This window comes from Sturnira hondurensis, unplaced genomic scaffold (genome assembly GCF_014824575.4).
Source record: "Sturnira hondurensis isolate 20B ecotype Veracruz unplaced genomic scaffold, ASM1482457v3 Scaffold0017436, whole genome shotgun sequence".
Lineage (NCBI taxonomy): Eukaryota > Metazoa > Chordata > Mammalia > Chiroptera > Phyllostomidae > Sturnira > Sturnira hondurensis.
This window is the reverse complement of record NW_028090067.1, coordinates 3,732,291-3,751,198: the sequence shown is the minus strand read 5'-3', so window position 1 is coordinate 3,751,198 and position 18,908 is coordinate 3,732,291. Positions and strand designations below refer to the sequence as shown.

Sequence of the window (18,908 nt, the reverse complement as noted above, 5' to 3'; positions counted from 1 at the left end):
TGGGTTAAGTCTATAAAAATTTGCTTTTAGAACATTTATACATATTTTTTTCACTTTAAATATTGGCATTCATGATGTGTCAGATGCGCTGGTTTTTATCTGGGAATACCCATCTCTCAGATGGCAGCAGCAGGACTGCCTCACCCAGTCCTCTCACCCTGTAACCATCTGAGTCTAAGGCCACGGCCTAAATGAAAGGAGCGTGTAATATACAGGATCGATTGCTCCTTACACCGAATTGGTTGTATACCATTGTTAAGAAAGAAAGGGAGGAAAGGAAAAAACACATTGTTAGACCAAGACAGAAAGTAACTTCAAAAAACATCATCAGATGATATCATGGTTGGTATTTATTATGTAGGACTCTGTTTGTCTGAATATTGCTTTAGAAACCGATCTCATTTATTCGAAATCCTATTTTTAGCTCTGAAATCCAGTGACTTAGATTATTTCAAGATTTGCCTTTGCTGACTATTAGATTCATGTGGAATGTGTTTACATTTAACTTCTTCGAAGAAATGACAATTTGGAACTGTCAGTCCTAAGAGAATTTCCCTCAATGCCTCCCCACCCTAGCTCACCATGCCTTCCCCCATGCCGGAGTACCTGAACGTGCACTACATCGGGGAGTCCGCCTCCAGGCTGCTGTTCTTATCCATGCACTGGGCACTTTCCATTCCTTCCTTCCAGGCTTTAGGGTGAGTGTTGTGAAGTCTTAAACTTGTGGTTTTGCAGCACTGACGTACATTAAGCAAGAAATTTTATTTGGGGAGGATCTATATCAAAGGAAAGAAATGTTACAGCATAACTTTTTAAGTTTTGTCATTTATGTTACGAATCATGGCAACTAGTATTTCCTGTATGTATATTTATGTGGAAGAGTGTCCACATTTCATAATTTGAGTTGCTTAACCATTTGAATGAGATATGTGCGGTAGAGCTGATAAATTATGGCCAGCATTCCTAGTAGGCTGTCTCCGAAGGACTTAAAGAGGGGGAGCCTGCAGGGATGTCCCAGGGTTTGTTTCCCTTCCGACCACTAGTGTTCATCTCAGGCATCTTAATAAGGAGCGGAAACCTGTTAACAGGGAGTGTGTTTAAAAACAGAAGTAGCTGTTTTCCAGTCACGTGATTGGAAGCAAAAGGAAGAAAATGTAAACCCATAGTACCACTGTGATAATTTAGAACTTTGGTTCTGCTGAATAGCACATCTATATTCTGTTCTGAAGTAATCAGGTGTTAGTGAAAATGGTCTACTATAAGAAACCCAAGTTTTACCTAAAGTTTGCCAAATTTATTTAGATTACTCTAAGGTAAGTGGAATGAAGAAGCAAGGAAACCATGGAAACTGTTAAGCCCATAATTAGAAAAGGATTATTCTAGTGACAGGATCCTTGTTCTAGTTACAGGACCCTACTCACCAGTGTGATTTTGTAAACAATTCACTTTCATATTCTATTCATCTGTTTAAGGAATAAGAACTGCCCATCCTTTATTCTTAGAGAAAACTTTAATGTAACTAAGAAACATATTTGAGTTACGACTTTTGTCCTGTTATTTTTTAAGTCTATTTTACTGATTGTGCTGTTACAGATGTCCCAGTTTTTCTTCCTTTGCCCTTCTCTGCCTGGTAGCCCCCTTCCCTCCAGCAGCCCCCCCTTAGTTCCTGCCCGTGGGTCATGTGTGTAGGTTCTTTGGCTTCTCCCTTTTCTGTACTATTCATAACACCCCCTGTCTGTTTTGTTCCTACCAATTGTGCTTCTTAATCCCTGCACCATTTTCCCCATTCTCCCCTTTCCCCCTCCCAGCTCATAACCTTCCATGTGATCTTGCAATCTATGATTTTTGTTCCTGTTCTGGTTATTTGGTTAGTTTGGTTTTTGTTTTTTAGGTTCAGTTGTTGAGAGTTGTGACTTTGTTGTCATTTTAATGTTAATAGTTTGGATGTTCTTTGTCTTAAATAACTTCCTTTAACAGTTCGTGTAACAATGGCTTGGTGACGATAAATGTCTTTAATGTTACATTGTCTGGGAAGCACTTTACCTGCCCTTACATTCTAAATGATAGCTTTGTTGGAAGAAGTATTCTTTCGTTGTATGTCCTTGCCTTTTCTTGCCTGCAAAGTTTCTAACTTTCTGCTTTTAAATTCTCTCTTTATCTTTCACCTTTGGCATTTTAATTATGATGTGCCTTGGTGTGGTCCTCTTTGGATCCAACTTGTTTGGGACTCTCTGTGCTTCCTAGATTTGTATGTCTATTTCCTTTGTCAAATTAGAGAAGTTTTCTTTCATTATTTTTTCAAAAAAGTTTTCGATTTCTTGCTCTTCCTCTTCTCCTTCTGGCACCCCTGTGATTTGGACATTGATACGGGTTTAAGTTGTCCCAGAAGTTCCTAAGCCTCTCCTCATGTTTGTTTTTTTTTTTTGTTTCAATTTTTTGTTTCTTCTTTCTGTTCTGGTTGAATGTTTATTTCTTTCTTTTGTTCCAAATCATTGATTTGAGTCCCAGCCTTCTCCCCTTCACTGTTGGTTCCCTGTAGATTTTCTTTACTTTACTTTGTGTAACGTTCATTTCTTCCTGTTCATTTCTTCCTTTGTTGTATGGCCGTACTCGGTATCTCTGAACATTGTGATAACCAGTGTTTTGAACTCTGCATCTCATAGGTTGCTTATCTCATTTTTTTAGTTCTTTTTCTGGGGTTTTGTTCTCTTCTTTCATTTGGGCCATATTTCTTTGCCTCCTTAATTTGGCAGCCTCCCTATATTTGCTTCTGCGTATTTGATAGAGCTGCTTTTACTCCCTGTCTTGGTAGCATGGCCGATGTAGGAGAGGCACCTGTAAATTGTATGGGGCGGAGCCTTAGGTAATTGCCAGGGCCAGGCAATGTATTCCACTGCTTTGTGGCTCTGTGTGAAGGGAGGGGTCTCAGAAAAGGGACAGTGCTGCTCCTTGGCTTCTGGGGGTTTACTCAGCATTTGACTCGTTTCCAGTCACGTCACCCACTTCCCATATGCTGTTGGTGCCTGTCCAGCTGCTGCCCTGTGGTTTGCGTTCATTCTAAAACCATGCAGGACATTTTTAAGTGGCAAAAATTTGGCAGTTCTTCCGCCACCCCAACCCCCAGTGGTTTTTACAGCCAGAGGTAATGGGGGGTTATCTTCCCAGTGCTGGAACCCTGTGCTTGGCAGTCTGGCCGGGGTCTGGGATCGCTTGCTCCCAGCGGTTCCCCCTGACCTTTATCCATCACACGTGAATGTGGAACCGTCCATCCCACCACCTCCACCTCCTACCCTGTCTCTGCAGCTCCACCCCTTTTACCCATCTGGGTAAATGTGGCTTCTTTAAATCCTTGGTTGTTAGACTTCTGAACGGCTCCATTTTATGACAGTTCTGGATGTTTTTTGTTTTGGGGATCTGGTTGTGATTCTTTCTGTGGTTGTGCAAGGAGGAGAAGCGTGTCTATCTACTCCTCCATCATGAGCAGAAGGGCTCTGAATTATGACTTTAAAAGGCATGCATAAAACCTCATAATTTGGTTTATTAATTGGCATTGGAAATACTATTAATATCATGTATTAAGTAATGTACTTAATAATACTATTACCTAGACTAAGAACATGATTTATAAAGGTTAACCTTTAAAACAGTTAGCTGTTGCTCTCAGAATAACAGTTAACTTGCATAATTTATCCAGTCTGTTTTTTAAGAAAAATTAAAATACAATGTAAATTTACACCTTAGCAGTTAATTTATTTTAAAGCATTAGGTTTAGTTCCCCAGGGGTATAATTCAAGGCATACTTACCCCTTGAAAAGTAACCCGGTGCTATTTTTTATAATAATAGGCTATCAAGTGTTCTAGTAAAACAACAAAAGGGAAGAACTTTAGGGGTAGTGATTTGAATTCCTTGATTATTTGTAACACCACTCATATTAAGAATTTCTATTAAATTAACTGTGATTATCCTATGGAAAGAATCCAGATGTTGAAGAAACCGAAAATAAAGCCTGGGGTTTCCAGTTGTAACATAGTGTGATTTTAGAGCGGCAGCCACACTTCCCTGTTGTCTGTATTGGAAGTTGGTTTCAGTGTAACGGCCACAGGATTCTTTGCAGTTAAATTAACTATTGGTGTAGCTGCTGTGTAAACTCTATTTATTATTACTAAATACTTCAGAGTTTGAATCAGTCAGATGGATGAAGACTAAGGACTTGTGTTGTTAGTATTTCTGTAAAATATGTTCTTATAAATAGTGAAACTGCTGAGTCTAAGAGGGTGTGGTATACCTTTTAGGTTTTTGCTAGGAACTACCAAATTGTCCTCCGAAAAAGATGCTGAGACAGTTTGTACCCACATTAGCAATGTATGAGAACGAATGCTTATTTTCTCACACCTTCTTTAGTTCCGGATTTTATCCATCTTTTCTGATAAGTAAAAATAGTATCTTATTATATTCTATTTTGTTTGAGATCAAAATTTTCATTATTTTCATATGGAGACTTAAAAATACTGATTTTATTTCCACTTAAACATTTCTTTTAAATAAATTTTAAATAGCCAGTTCTCAGATACTAAATGGGAAACAGTGATAAGCCTGAATTAAAGATTTCACCTGAGTAATAATTCCCAGTGAGAATAATTACTTTCTGTAACTCTTAAATGGCAGTACAAGCTTTTGTTTGAATATATTCCATTCTCAAATAAAATGTAATGTCATAAAGATGGCACTGGGTTTGAACTTGATAAGTGATTTCTGTTAAACACATCGATTAACCTAATTTTAAAGGTTTAATAAGAAAAAAATTTAAGCTCCTTTAATCAGTGTGTACATATTTCCTATCAGGATTTTTTTTTAATTACTTATTTACTTTTAGAGAGAGGGGAAGGGAAGCAGAAAGAGGGAGAGAAACACCCATGTGCAAGAGAGACATCGACTAATCGCCTGTCGCGTGCCCCTAACTATGGGGACCTGGTTCACAGGCTGGCACTCAACCCACTGAGCCACACCAGCCAGGGAGATCCTGTCAGGATGTTCTTACCAACTTTACCCTCTTTGGAGAAAAGAACTCTTTGGCTTAAAGACTGTTTAGTAGGAAAAGTGTCCAAGGTTAGCTTATGTAGAAGGGTTGTTTTAACACTATCTTTTCTAAATTTTACTTCCCCTGTTCTACATCCCCTGCATTCATTTGCTGAATTTCTTCTCTGTGTCATTTACTGTGCTGCTGACAGAGATACAGAAATGAACTTGAGTGTCTTTGCCTTCAGTAAGGTGTTAATCTAGTATAGGAGACAGACACCTAAACCAGTAAGTTAGAACACCGTGAAATAAGTATAAAATATAAATGAAAATGTGGCACTGAAGGGGGAATGATAAACTAACTACTTTGGGAGAGGAATGTGGTAAGAGAATATTTTTATTTTTTAAGTGAGCTCTGAGCTATACATTAAGGCATTGATTTTCAACCATTTTTAATCTCATGCTACATATAAACTAATTAACATTCTCTGGTACACCAGAAAATAATATTTTTTGCTGCTTTGACCAAAAAAACCCCCGAAAACATATAATTTTGATTCATTCACACTGATGGCTATTGTTGTATTGGCAGTTATCATCTTTATATTTTATAATCCAAGGGAAAGAGGCCAGTGTATTGCACTTTTTTTAAAAAAAGAGTTTATGTATCTACTTTTAGAGAGTATAAGAGAGGGAGAGAAACTGATCAGTTGCATCTGGTATGCCCCCCAACTGGGGACCCGGCCCACAACTCAGGCTTGTGCCCTGACTGGGAATCGAACCAGCAATTTTTCAGTTCTCAGGCTGGTGCTCAGTCTACTGAGCCGTACCAGCCAGGGTGAAATTTTTTAAAAAAGAAGCGAAGATAGCATTTATAATTCACTCAACAGTTTTTATGAGTGCCTACCACATGGTGGTTTTCACCTCAAGTAGTTTGGCCCTTGTCCTTCCTTCCTGGATTACTATTCCTCTAGATTTTTTTTTTAAGTTCTTTTCTGTCTTTCTCTACTCAAATGACTCAAATCCCAGGCCCTGAGTAAAATCTTCCCAACCACCTTACCTGAACACAACCCCTCCTGCCCCATTTTCTACTGCAGCATTGTACTTTATAGTAATGTAGGGTTTTTATTACCTGAAACTAACAATATATGTATAACCATATGTATATGTGTGTTTATTTATATAAAATATTGTAAAGATATATCTGTTATGTTGCCCTTTTGTTTCATGAAGACAGATTTAACCCATCATGTTTGTTGCAATTTCTCCAGTGCTTCAGACAGTGCCTGGCTTTTGTACTTTATGTCAGGCCTGTTCACATAACACTTACGTTTGCATCTTATCATATCTGAAGGAGATGGAGGTTGCATAGCGTCTCTGTGTTTTATACAGCTGAACAGTCTGAGACTTGGGAAACTCATTTTCCTGATTTCAAGTAGATAATAAGTGGATGATACTGGTTTTATAACCCTGGCTTTTGACCTCTAATACTTCTTCTGTTCTCTCACACTACTAAGGCTTCTTATATAAAAGAAATTTAGAAAAGAACTTTTGACCTTTCTTATCCTCTTCACTCCTAGTAATATCCTTCTTATCTCGTAGGGATAGCATGTCATCTGAAACATAAAGAAGAAACCATTTATCCCAGGAAATTGTTTCATCAAATAATTCTATTTGATGAATAGAATTATTTGATGAACCTATCATCAAATAATTCTAATTGTCTTGGAAAAAACAGTATTTATTGGCATTGAAAGAAAAATAAAACTTGAAAAAGGTTTTTTAAATGCATGCTTTTGCTTTTCATTTTTTAAAAACAATCTTTATACTGTTTCCATGAAATGTGGCATTAAAACCCCAACTTCTGTAGTCTGAAACTGTTCTTATAAACTGGCTGGTTGATTAATGAGCTGACTCATTAAATTTCTAAGCCTTACTCACATGCTGTCAGGTATACAGAACACAGAGCTGATTAAGTCCGTGCCCAGTTAGTCTTTCTAGAGTAATTGTACTTCAGTGGTATTTTACTTTAAATATACATGTCGGTTGTGAAGTTTATAAAATATATTTTAATAATGCCTAATTTGTGGGGGGGTGTTTTTAATAGGCAAGAAAACAGCATATCATTGGTGAAAGCTTATTGGAACGAACTTTTTACTCTTGGTCTCGCCCAGTGCTGGCAAGTAATGAACGTGGCAACTATATTAGCAACATTTGTCAATTGCCTTCACAGTAGCCTTCAACAAGGTAAAAAGCACCTTATTTCCTTTTCTGGAAAGAAAAGAGGGGGGATGTCAGTTTTATCAAGTGTTATTATTAAAGTTACATATCTGATGATAATGCCTTAGGTACCAGCATCTTTTTTGCTTTAGATTATTTTTACATTTTGATAGTTTCATTGATCACCAAGAAAATGTTTCTGAATATTTAAATTTTTAAATATTTTAAAGCACAACAAAATTGAAACAATTACATGTAAGTCTGGCTGGCTCTTTCTGACCATGCCTTGTGAATGTTTGTGCTTTGGCACAGGTACCAAGGAATCTAGGGTTAGCTTATGTAGAAGGGATTAATTATTTCAGAATGTGTTCTTTCAACCAGTTTTTAAACTACCTTTATTCATTTCAACCCTTTGAATTCCAAGACTCTTTTGTCAATTCATCAAGGGTATTCTTTTATTTAAAAATACTGAAGAGTCACAGAATAATCCTTACTCTCTTTTTCCTTTTCTTGATGTCAAGGTGGTTACAGCTTTTATTCGTTCAGGGAGACAGGCAGTCACTGATTTATAAATATTTGCCTTCAGAATGGCATAAGACTGACTGAGAAAGTGCCCCATCTTCAAATAGAAACTGCCCCTTGAACTTAGGAATAATTTATAAAATGGGAATTATCTTATATTTCCTAACACACTCCATTTCCCATTGTTTTAAATGCTTTTTAAGTTATCCGCTTCCTCATATTCAAGGGCAGAGACGTCACCTTAAAATTTCATCAACAGTAGATCTGGAAAGCAGCATTACATGCCCATTTCGTGCTTGGACTCCTTATCTTGATCTCTCGCAGTGTGCAGTGTGCTGTACAGGCTACCTTCGCTAACGCGGGGTGTGACCAGTCAGATGTGTTTTAAGTATATCCCTCCACAGTAAATTGAAATATTCATCATAAAAGTTTACTTAGTTTTTCTTTGGTCTTCGCTGTATTTTTGCTAATTATTTTTATTTTAGTAGTCTTGATCATTTATAAAAATCTAGGTGATTTTTCTCATTTCTTAAAATCAAGTACAAGCATAAATAAAATCCTGTTACCAAGATTTGAATTTTTTGAACTTTGGTTGGCTGGTGTTTCAGACGATTATCTTCATGGCTTATCTTCTCAGTGGTCTATCCTAAAGGAAACACTACGTTTAGGGTTTTTTATACTGACAGCTTGGTTTTTGTTTTCTTGAATGAACAATGTCTAGTGATCGTTTATTAGTTTCATCTGTACTTGCAGAGATACTGAATTTTAAACATGTATAGATTGGTTGTGTTTAAAGCTGGAAATTAGTGAGAAGAACATATATTGGATAAAAATAGTCGTACATTTTAACAGAAAACTAGAAGCTTTTGTTTGCCTGTTTGTGTTTAATTGAAGACAAAATGTCAACAGAAAGAAGAAAATTGTTGATGGAGCACATCTTCAAACTCCAGGAGTTCTGCAACAGCATGGCTAAGCTCTGCATTGATGGGCACGAGTACGCTTACCTGAAGGCAATAGTGCTCTTCAGTCCAGGTACGGAAGTATGGACTTCTTCCTTAGGACACGATTTTTGGCATTGTGGAGAAATTGGAACCCTCATACCCTGCTGCTGGGCATATAAAATGATGCAGTTAAAGTGGAAACAGCCCAAGTGCTCCTGAACAAAGGAATAAATAAACAAATGTAATATATGCTTACAATAGACCTTTGCAACAGCGTGGATGGGCCTGGAGAACATTAGGCTAAGTGAAATAAGCCACACAGAGAAAGACAAATATCATGTGCTTTCACTCATATGTGGAATCTAATGAGCAAACTGAACTAACAAGGAAGATAGAGACAGGCTCATAGAGAACAGATGACAGCTAAAGGGGCGGAGGGATTGAGCCAAAAGGAAAAGACTCAAGGACACGGACAGCAGCGTGGTGATTGCAGGGGCGGAGAGGGGGTACAAGGGAACCAAATGGTAATGGAAAAAATACAATAAAAATAATAGGAAAAAAACAATAGAATATCATTCATCTATAAAGTTAAGTTCTGACACATGCTACAATGTGGATTAACCTTGAAAATAGTATGCTAAGTGAAAAAAGCCAGTCACAAAAGGCCACATATGATATAATTCCATTGATAAGGGATGTCTAGAACAGACTAATTTTAGACATAAAGTAAGGTAGTAATTACCAGGGAATAAAAACAGGGGAGAATAGGGAGTGACCACAAATAGGTAGAGTTCTTTCCTAGTGACAAGGGTGTTCTCAAATTAGATTGTGGTGATGGTTGCACAGTTCTGTGAATAATTTGAAACCATTGAATTACACACTTTAAATCAGTGCATTATATGACTGTTAGGCACCTGGGTATGAAAAGGAAAGTTGGAATTACTGAAGTGACATCACCGACCTTTAGTTCAGTTGTTACATCTGCATTTGAATTCTTAGGTCTATTTTGCTGGTCGTCGGTTACAAGACAGTCTGAGGCCTGAGTGTTGTGTTAATGGGGTCAATTTCCAAACATCTTGTTAGAGTCAGCAACAGAGAAAAAGGTCTCTTATTACTCTGCCCATTTCTGGGTTTCACATGGGAAGTGCCAGAAAGTTTAGTGATCAGTCACTAAGTAAGAAAAATGGACTGTTCTCTTAGGCTCTGTAGTTTTCATTTTGTCATGTATTTTCTTCCTGTGTATCATAATAAAACTATCTTAGGAAAGCCGCTCCTTACCCCAGTGATACACCAGTCAGATAATTAAAACTTTTTAGTACTGTTTCTTAACAATGTTTCATATAAGTCAATAACATCTTAATTTTTTATCACAACCAATTTGCTGCTTTCATTTTCCTTAAAATTGAGAGACTGTAGATTGAAGTTAGAGGTATTATGTCATTTTACTAAGTATTCCCAATATTTTTAAAATTTTTTAAATTTAGATATATTTCATTATTGTTCAAGTACAGTTTTCTGTCTTATATTCCCAACCCTGCCCATCCACCCCCAGTGCTCCCCACCAATATTTTCTATTCATTACTTTTTTATTCTCTTAAGACAAAACAGAGCTTTCTGTATTTTTTAATATTTTTAAGTTAGACATTTTTATGAAGTTCTTTTAATAATTCCATTTTTGTGAAATTTTGTAGTGACCATTGAAATGTCTATAGATTATATTTCTGCTATAATTGTCTGATAAAGATGATGTTCATAGTTAATACCTTTTTACCTAATAATAGTCGGCTTTTTAAATAAATACAGAATATAATCTGCAATATTTTATTGGATTAAAAATACCTTTTTAATTCAGCTAAGCCATTTTTTTTCCTGTTAAAAGTAAAATGAGCAAAATTCCTTCTACCAATTTGGGATAAATTAAAATATTATGTAGTTTACTAGACCCATTGGTCTCAGTTTTTATTAGGTATTAGAACATGTGTATGAGGTGAAGTAGTTTTAAGGGTAAGTGCAGTGTGTGCTGTCTAGTAATATTCATGGAAAGAGCCACACATATGATGAAGCTTCATTTCGACTGAACGGTTCTTCTCATTGCCTTCCATCTCTACTCTAGGTGCCTTATTAAATGATCATGCAGTCAAAGGTAATAATATATTATTTTATGTTTCAGATCATCCAGGCCTGGAAAACATGGAACAGATTGAGAAATTTCAGGAAAAGGCTTATGTGGAGTTTCAGGATTATATAACCAAAACATATCCAGATGACACCTACAGGTATTTAGAAGTTAAATACTATTTAATTAAATTCATCTTAAAACTTTGTTGTGAATCTGTTATTTCATTATTTTCTATTCCAACAGTAATTGAAATTTCCAGTTAACCTTGACCTTTGAAGTAGATAATACTATTAAAATCAATATGCATTATTGCATGTGCTTTACATGGAGTAGCTCGTCCAGGTCTTACATTGGCCATAGAGGAGACTGTAGCACGTGGAGGACATAACTTGTCAAAGGCTGCACAAGAAATGGCAGAGCCTGGCTGAACCCAAGTGCTCTGACTGTAGCACCCAAACTCTTATTTTATTCTGATGAAATAATGTGTTTTATTAGTAAAAGGAGGGGAAGTGAATGAAAAAATACCATGAGGCTTTTATAATTAACTTTGAAATTTGGCTTATGATATTTCTACTATTTCTTGCCAATGTCCTTTGGAAAAAAATGTATAGGATCAGGTCAGTTTTTGAAGGACAGAATTGTAAACAGAGCCATCAGAGCCAGAGTATGTGCGTTTGACTCCTGACCTCAAGGGCAGGTAGTTTAACTTCTCTGTTTCAGTTTCTTTACACATCAAATGGAGATAACAACAGCATCTCCATTTTACAATTAGTATAGCAATTAAATTAGTTAATATATGTAAAGAGCATAGAATAGTGCCTGTTTCATAGCAAGGGTGATATAAATGTATTTACTGACATTATTTATTTAACATACTTTGAGCTAGTAGGAGGAACATTTCCCATACGGTGTTTTACACATATTAAATAATAGAGTTATAAGCCAGTTCAATTGCGAAAATCAGCCTTAGTTTATGTAACCAGGATTCTTACCCTGCGTGCTCCCAGTTCTGTGGATGCGTCTCAGCCGGTGGAGTAGGAGCTGAGTGGTGCGGGTAGTGGGTACACGGCTACAGGAAGGTCACTGAACCCTGGAGCTGCTGATTTCATTTGGTCTCAAAGATTGGAGTACGGGGCCTTAGACTAGAGGAAGGATAAACATAAAACAAGCTTTTTAAAAGGTGGTTATTTTGTTGGTGGTTTTGTCATAATTGATTTTTCGGATTTTTTTCTTAAGATTTTACTTATTTAGAGGGGAGAGGAGGGAGAAAGAGAGAGAAACATCTATGTGAGAAACATCAGTCAATCCGTTGCCTCTTACATGCCCCCAGCTGGGGACCTGGCCCGAAACCCAGGCAAGTTTCCTGACCTAAGACTGGAAGTTGAACCCACAGCCCTTCCGTCACAGGCCAGCACTCAGTCCACTGAGCCACACAGGCCAGAGCTGGTTTTTCGTGGTTTTTTTTTTTTAAGTTTCTAAAGTTGTTTCACGTGTCATTATAAAGTAAATACAGTATTTAAATTTTCTCTTTCATAGATATACAGTTGTTTGCTGACTTCTGTTCCATTAGGTTTCAGGTACTTTGATATCTGGAATTTTTTCTCAGTTTCTTAACATTCCTAATTACTTAAAAATAATAAATTATCTTTGGATAGCAGTTTTCAGTGTATAATGTACTTTCCCATTAGACATTATCCTGCTGAAATTTAAGAATCTCACTAGCACAGAAGCTGGCAGAGGTCATTTTTTACAAAAAGCCCTGTGAGAGAGACAGAGTGAGTGGCCCACACACATTCCCATAGCTAGGGGGCTGCCGAGTCAGTATTTGTGTCCAGTGATGTTTATTTCCCATTCTGTGCTTTTCCCGGTCACAGCAACTGTTGCCTGTTTTACCATTCCCAATAGCTTTTTGTAAAGCAAAACCAAGAAAAACTGTTGCCATTGAGCCTTGTGTGCCCCAATAACACAAAATATAGTTGTTCTTACAACTTCAAATGAGCTCCCAAGCCATTTCAAACATTGTAACTTGAACCATGGTTTAACAGCATGGCAGTGAAGAGCAAGGCTTCCCTCCCTCCAAAGTCTGTCTGAATGTGTTTCTGTCCAGTTGACTGTCATGCACTAAGGCTAGAACACTGGGTTTTAACTTTTGAAAATTAGTTATTAAGGTAGGCAACAAAAATATAGATGTAGAAATTACATTTTTCTACTAAATTTCTCTTTGATTTATAACCTTGTTCTCCCACCCCTTTATTTATTTTTAGGTTGTCCAGACTGCTACTCCGATTGCCAGCTTTGAGACTGATGAATGCTACCATCACTGAAGAATTGTTTTTCAAAGGTCTCATTGGCAATGTCCGAATTGACAGTGTTATCCCACATATTTTGAAAATGGAACCTGCAGATTATAACTCACAAATAATTGGGCACAGCATTTGAAAGCTGAGAGCTCAGTATAAACTTACTGTTCGCTCTCAGACAATACAGGAAGACACCAAATGGAACTCATTGGTTTTAGGGCATCTGAAAATTTTGACTTTAAAGAATAACCAAAAACCAAAGTATTTTAATTTCGACTTTCTTAAGAAGAATTTTCAGCGTGACTGGGAGGTAGCAGGAATTCGAATTTCCCTACCTGTCTTATTTAAATGAATAAGAAATACTATGGATTTACTCTGGGTTAAGACGATACCTACAGCTGTCACCTTTTAACTGTCTAAGCTAAGATCTCTCATTTTATCTCCTTTGGTAAAGCAAATAAATCAGTCTTTTTTTTTTCCAGAATTGTGTTCTATTCATGTTTAATTTCATTATAAACTAGTAGAAACAATTGTCAGAAATATTTGAGGATGTCCTTTTGTTTTACTCTATGTCAAAAGATTATTTTATGCGCAGTTTTCATTACTATGTCAAAAGATTATTTTATGCGCAGTGGTGTAATGATAACATTAGAGCCAGAGAAAATAATAGTTGAATATATATATTTTTTGTCTTTTGTGAATATTATGGCATCCCTAGCCTATGTCAGTCTCATTGCTGGCGATGAGACATAGGTCATTTGTGATCTTAAGTTTTTTAGTGGTGTATAATGATGAGTTACAAGCACTTTTTATTTCCATATGTAGAAGAAAATGGTTTTTTGAGAATAAGGTAGGGTTTTAATATTTTTGGCTCACTGCTGTGTTTTGAAAGTAGTAGAGAGTGATGGCAAACTGGATGTGAAAGTGTTGCTCTCCATCGCAGAGCAGAGCGCAGCTGTCCTCTCACTCTTTTCTAATCTACATTGTTGCAGTCTCCTGACCCTTCCGTGGGTGGTAGCCAGTTTCTTTTAGATCGTTAGAAATACACAATTTGTTAAATAGTGGGCTTATCATAGCCAGTCTATGTTTTCAAGGTGAGTAAAACAATGATTTTACAGCAGTTGGTAATTCTTAAAATTAAAAAAAATTGAGTATGTAAAGGGATATGCACTTTTTTCCTACTGTGAAGAGGGAGGAGGTGTTTTAGTATCAGCCTAAGACCTTGTTACTTCAACAAAAAGCATTTTAAACCCCCCAGATGTCCTCCACAGTAATGTTTTCCTGAGCAAACCCGATACTGTTAAATATTTCTTTGCTCTGATTTCATGACGAATTATTTTCATATGTCTATTTGTTGTTTCTTTATTTTTTAACAAATACGAGCTTTTCATTGCACTCGGAGTACACTTTTTATAAAGATTTTTTGCAATAGAAGAGAAGCTGAATTTTGTGGAAGGCTGTAGATTTTACTAATTACTACTTTATAATAAATCTAAAGTTAAAAGTATCAATTTACAGTCTACCAACTTATTAAGGGAATCTTTTTTCCCTGCTTAAACCATGATTTTTGTCAATAGGTTTATTTATAATATCAACTGGGGAAAACTACATTTACTATGAAATACACAAGTGGGAAGTCAGTAGGTTTACCTTTAGGAACCCTAAGAAGTAAGCCAAGGATTTAGAAATAATGTACTAACGGTCAATTAACACACATGTTTCTTGCAGGTACTTTTCCTGATTAAATTTGTAGTTATATTTGGAAGTGTTTTAAAAACTATATTAAAGCGTGACCTGCACTACAAATTTCAGTTTCCTGACGGTGTAATTGATTTCAGAGTTCTCTTTGTTGAGTAGTTATCCTTTTGTTTGTTTGTTACATAGTTAAGCAATTTCTAGTAAGATTTATTAAAGTACTTCTAGAAAGGGAAAACCATGGAGAACATTTTCATATCAATTATTTTAGGATTATTATAAATCAGTTTGAAAACTTCTAGCTAAATATTACAAATGACTGTTAATTTATTTTCTTATCTGAAATATCAATAAAATGACAGTAAAGAGTAACCACATAACAATAAATAAAACAAGAGAAGAAATCAAAGGATAAGAGAGTTCAGTGAGTTTTTGGAAATCAGAGTCCAGGTAGAGGAAAACTGACTGAGCAGCACCAGAGTCAAGTAAGCTCTTGTCTGAGGGCCTGTAAAAGGCAGTGCAGTGAGAGAATACCTAGCAGTATTCAGAAAAGACACTCAGTATCTTGAGGACCCAGGTGCTCATGTATAGAGATGGTGCTGGGGACGTAGAAAAGAAAGGACTGATTGCAAGTCCATGTACAGGATCATTGAACTACCTCTATACTTCAGTCAGGTGACCACTTTGTTTTCCCCCCTTTTCAAGCAAGGTTAATGTTCATTAAAAACTCACTGAAAGATCATAGGACTTAGAGCAGCAGAGTCAAGTTCATTTTCACCGGGGGCCACATCAGCCTCTCGGTTGCCTTCAAAGGGCCGAAGTAACTTTAGGACTGTTTAAATGTAACTACTCCTTAATTGTTAAGGAATTGAAATTACATTCAGCCCTTTGAGAGCAGCCGTGGGGCTGGTGTGGCCCCAGTGAAAGTGGGTTTGACACCCCTGACTTACAGGATACCAGGGATAATAGAAGCCTTGGATTAGGTATAGGGTTGAAAATACGGATTAAGAGAAAAATCTGCATTCTTTTTTTAAAGTCTATTTTATTGATTATGCTATTACAGTTGTCCCATTTTTTCTCTGCTTTATTTCCCTCCTCCCTGTACCCCACTTCCCTCCAGCATTTCCCCTGCTTCGTTCATGTCCATGGGTTGTACATACAAGTTCTTTGGCTTCTCCACTTTCTATACTATTATTAACCTTCCCCTGTCTATTTTGTACCTACCATTTATGCTTCTTACTCCTGTACCTTTTCCCCCATTCTTCTCCATCCCCCTTCCCCTCCCTGCTGATAACCCTTCTTGTGATCTCCATCTTTATAATTCTATTTCTGTTGAGTTGTTTGTTTAGTGTGTTTTTGTTTTGATTTTTTAGGCTCAGTTATTGATGGTTGTTGGTTGGCATTTTACTGTCCACATTTTTTAGCATCTTCTTTTTCTTAGATAAATCCCTTTAACATTTCATACGATAAGGGCTTGGTGGTGATGTACTCCTTTAACTTGACCTTGTCTGGGAAGCATTTTATCCTCCCTTCAATTCTAAATGATAGCTTTGCTGGATAGAGCAATCTTGGATGTAGTTCCTTTCTTTTCATGACTTTGAATACTTCTTTCCAGCCCCTTCTTGCCTGTGAGGTTTCTTTTGAGAAATCACCTGGGAGTCTTATGGATACTCCTTTGTAGGTCACTGTCTACTTGTGTCTTGGTGTATTCCTTTTTGGGTTCAACTTCTTTGGGACTCTCTGAGCTCCCTGAACCTTGTACTTCTGTTTCCTTCACCGGATTGGGGAAGTTTTCTTTCACTATTATTTCAAAAATGTTTTCAATTTCCTGCTCTTCCTCTTCTTCTGGTACCTCTGTAATTCAGATGTCGGAACATTTAAAGTTGTCCCAGGGGTTCCTAAGTCTCTCCTCATTTTTTTGAATTCTTGTTTCTTTATTCTTCTGTTCCCGTTGAATGTTTATTTCTTCCTTCTGTTCCAAATCATTTATGTGAGTCCTGGTTCCCTGTGTACTTTTATTTCACTTTATATAGCCTTCATTTCCTCCTCTGTATTGTGTCTGTACTCAGTCATTTTTGTGAGCATCCTGATTACCAGTGTTTGAACTCTGTATCTGACAGGTTGCGTAACTTCTCATCACTTATTTCTTTTCCTGGAGTTTTGATCTGTTCTTTCATATGAGCCATATGTTGGCCCACCTGTTACATTGTAAGGGGTGGGGCAGCCCTCTTTGCTGTGTTGTGGCGCTGCCTGTGGGGGAGTGGTCAAAGAGGGAATGATGCTGCTTGTTTGGTTCTCCCCCCACTTTGTCACTTCCCCTCTCCACAAACAAGTTGTGCCCTTTCAGATGCTGCCCTAGTGCTGATTTCTGGGTAGTTGGGGACATGTACATTCTAGGACTCTAGTTCCCTCCAGGGGACTCTCCTGTGAGACTGGCAGTTTCTCCCACTACCGCAACCCCCGCAGGTTTTTATAGTCAGAGGTTTTAAGGCTTTCTGTTCCCAGGCTGGAACCCTGGGTTGCACAGTCTGTCTGGCTCCCCAGTTGTTCCTCCTGGTGTCTCTGCACATGAATGTGGGACCTCCTGGTCCACCAGCTGTGCCAGCCACTGCCTTGCCCCACATTCTCTCCTCCCCAGTTTCCTTTCCCTACCCCTCCTACCAGTCTGGATGAATGTTTCTTTAACTCCTTGGTTGTTGGACTTCTGTACAGTTCAATTTCTTGGCAGTGCTAGTTGTTCTTATTTTTATTTTTAAATTGGTTATTCTTCTTTTTGTTGTGCAAGGAAGTGAAGCTATTTACCTATTCCTCCATCTTGGCTGGAAGCCAAAAATCATTCTGAATGTGAGCCCCCTGACCATATTTCCACAGTGCTGTCAGGTGTAGGCTGCGTTGTGAGGATTTTTTAAATTTTTCTTCAGAGAAATTAATTGCCTGCAGAGAAATGATCTCCAGACACACTTTTCATTGTGTCTGGATAAGAAACCTGATTCCCATTTTATCACTTCAGTGAAGCCCACTAGTTTTCAAGTCATGTGTATAAACATGGGCTTTCCATTCAGCTCATTAGTGGCTACTATTAAATCTGAGTGTAGAACCATGATAAGTAGGTGTTTAGATCATACATGGTGGAGTGGGCAGATAGAATGCAGGGATCAGGAAAACATCCTTATAAATATTTTGAAAGAAACTACATCCATTAAATGACAACAGGATGCTTTGGAAAGGAAAATTTGGAGTAAGGAGCACCCCCTGGAAATTAAAAATGATAGCCAAAGAAATTCATTAGTAGGGTTAGAAGATAAAGTGGTTCAGTAAGTCACACTGAAAGTATAACAAAAAACAAAGAAATAGGAAATAAAATACTGGAGTATCAAATCAGGAGGTCTTACATTTTAGTAGTAAGAGTTTAAGGAAGAGAATACAGGCAGGTAAGAGGTATAGAGGGGAGAGAAGTATAGTTATTAAGGCAGTAGAGATCCTTATGATGTAACTTCAGTAACTTGTAGGTAACGTACAGGAACTTACATGTGATAACACTGTACAGAACTAAACATGCACATAGACGAGTACAAGTAAAACCGGAGACATCTGAATAAGATCAGTGGATTGTATTAATGTCAGTGTCCTGGTTGTGATGATCTAGTTTGCAAAATGTTTCACCATTCAGAGAAACTAAAAAAAAGTATAAACTGGATAGGATTTCTGCACGATCTTACAACTGCATGTGATTCAGTATCTCAATTAAAAATTTCAAGTTAAAAAAAGACTATGGAGGTTAGGAAATTATTACATTGGCAATGCTCATCAATGGCTGCTAGAATCACAAAAAAGTGAAACAAGCAGACACCATGTGTGCTTCCTGATGGAAGGATACCATCACCTACGAGAAATAATGGACAACAACAAAGAGAAAACCACTAATCTGGTCAAGCATGTAGGTTTAATGACTAATGTACAGGGGTAGAAGAACACAGGGATAAAATCGACAAAATGTACATTAGGGGGAATTCTACAGGAGAAATTGCTCATTTCTTCAAGTAAATTGGAAAGACAAAAAGGAATGGAGAATGGGAGAAACCCTTGGACCACAA

General features: G+C 37.2%; 1 protein-coding gene across 3 annotated transcripts in view; it reads left to right on the top strand.

Annotated features, from left to right (window-relative positions):
• Nucleotides 1–14,626, top strand: part of NR2C1 (nuclear receptor subfamily 2 group C member 1) — a 37,489-nt gene extending 22,863 nt beyond the window's left edge. For 2 of the 3 annotated variants that reach the window (XM_037068305.1, XM_037068306.1), the window contains exons 10-14: nt 577–698; nt 7,125–7,264; nt 8,654–8,791; nt 10,871–10,976; nt 13,084–14,626. In XM_037068305.1, the coding sequence (XP_036924200.1) occupies nt 577–698; nt 7,125–7,264; nt 8,654–8,791; nt 10,871–10,976; nt 13,084–13,258 (681 nt within the window). In that variant the 3' untranslated portion in view covers nt 13,259–14,626. The remainder of the gene's footprint in view (nt 1–576; nt 699–7,124; nt 7,265–8,653; nt 8,792–10,870; nt 10,977–13,083) is intronic. The other variant, XM_037068307.1, reaches the window with a different exon arrangement.
• The last annotated feature ends 4,282 nt before the right edge of the window (nt 14,627–18,908 follow it).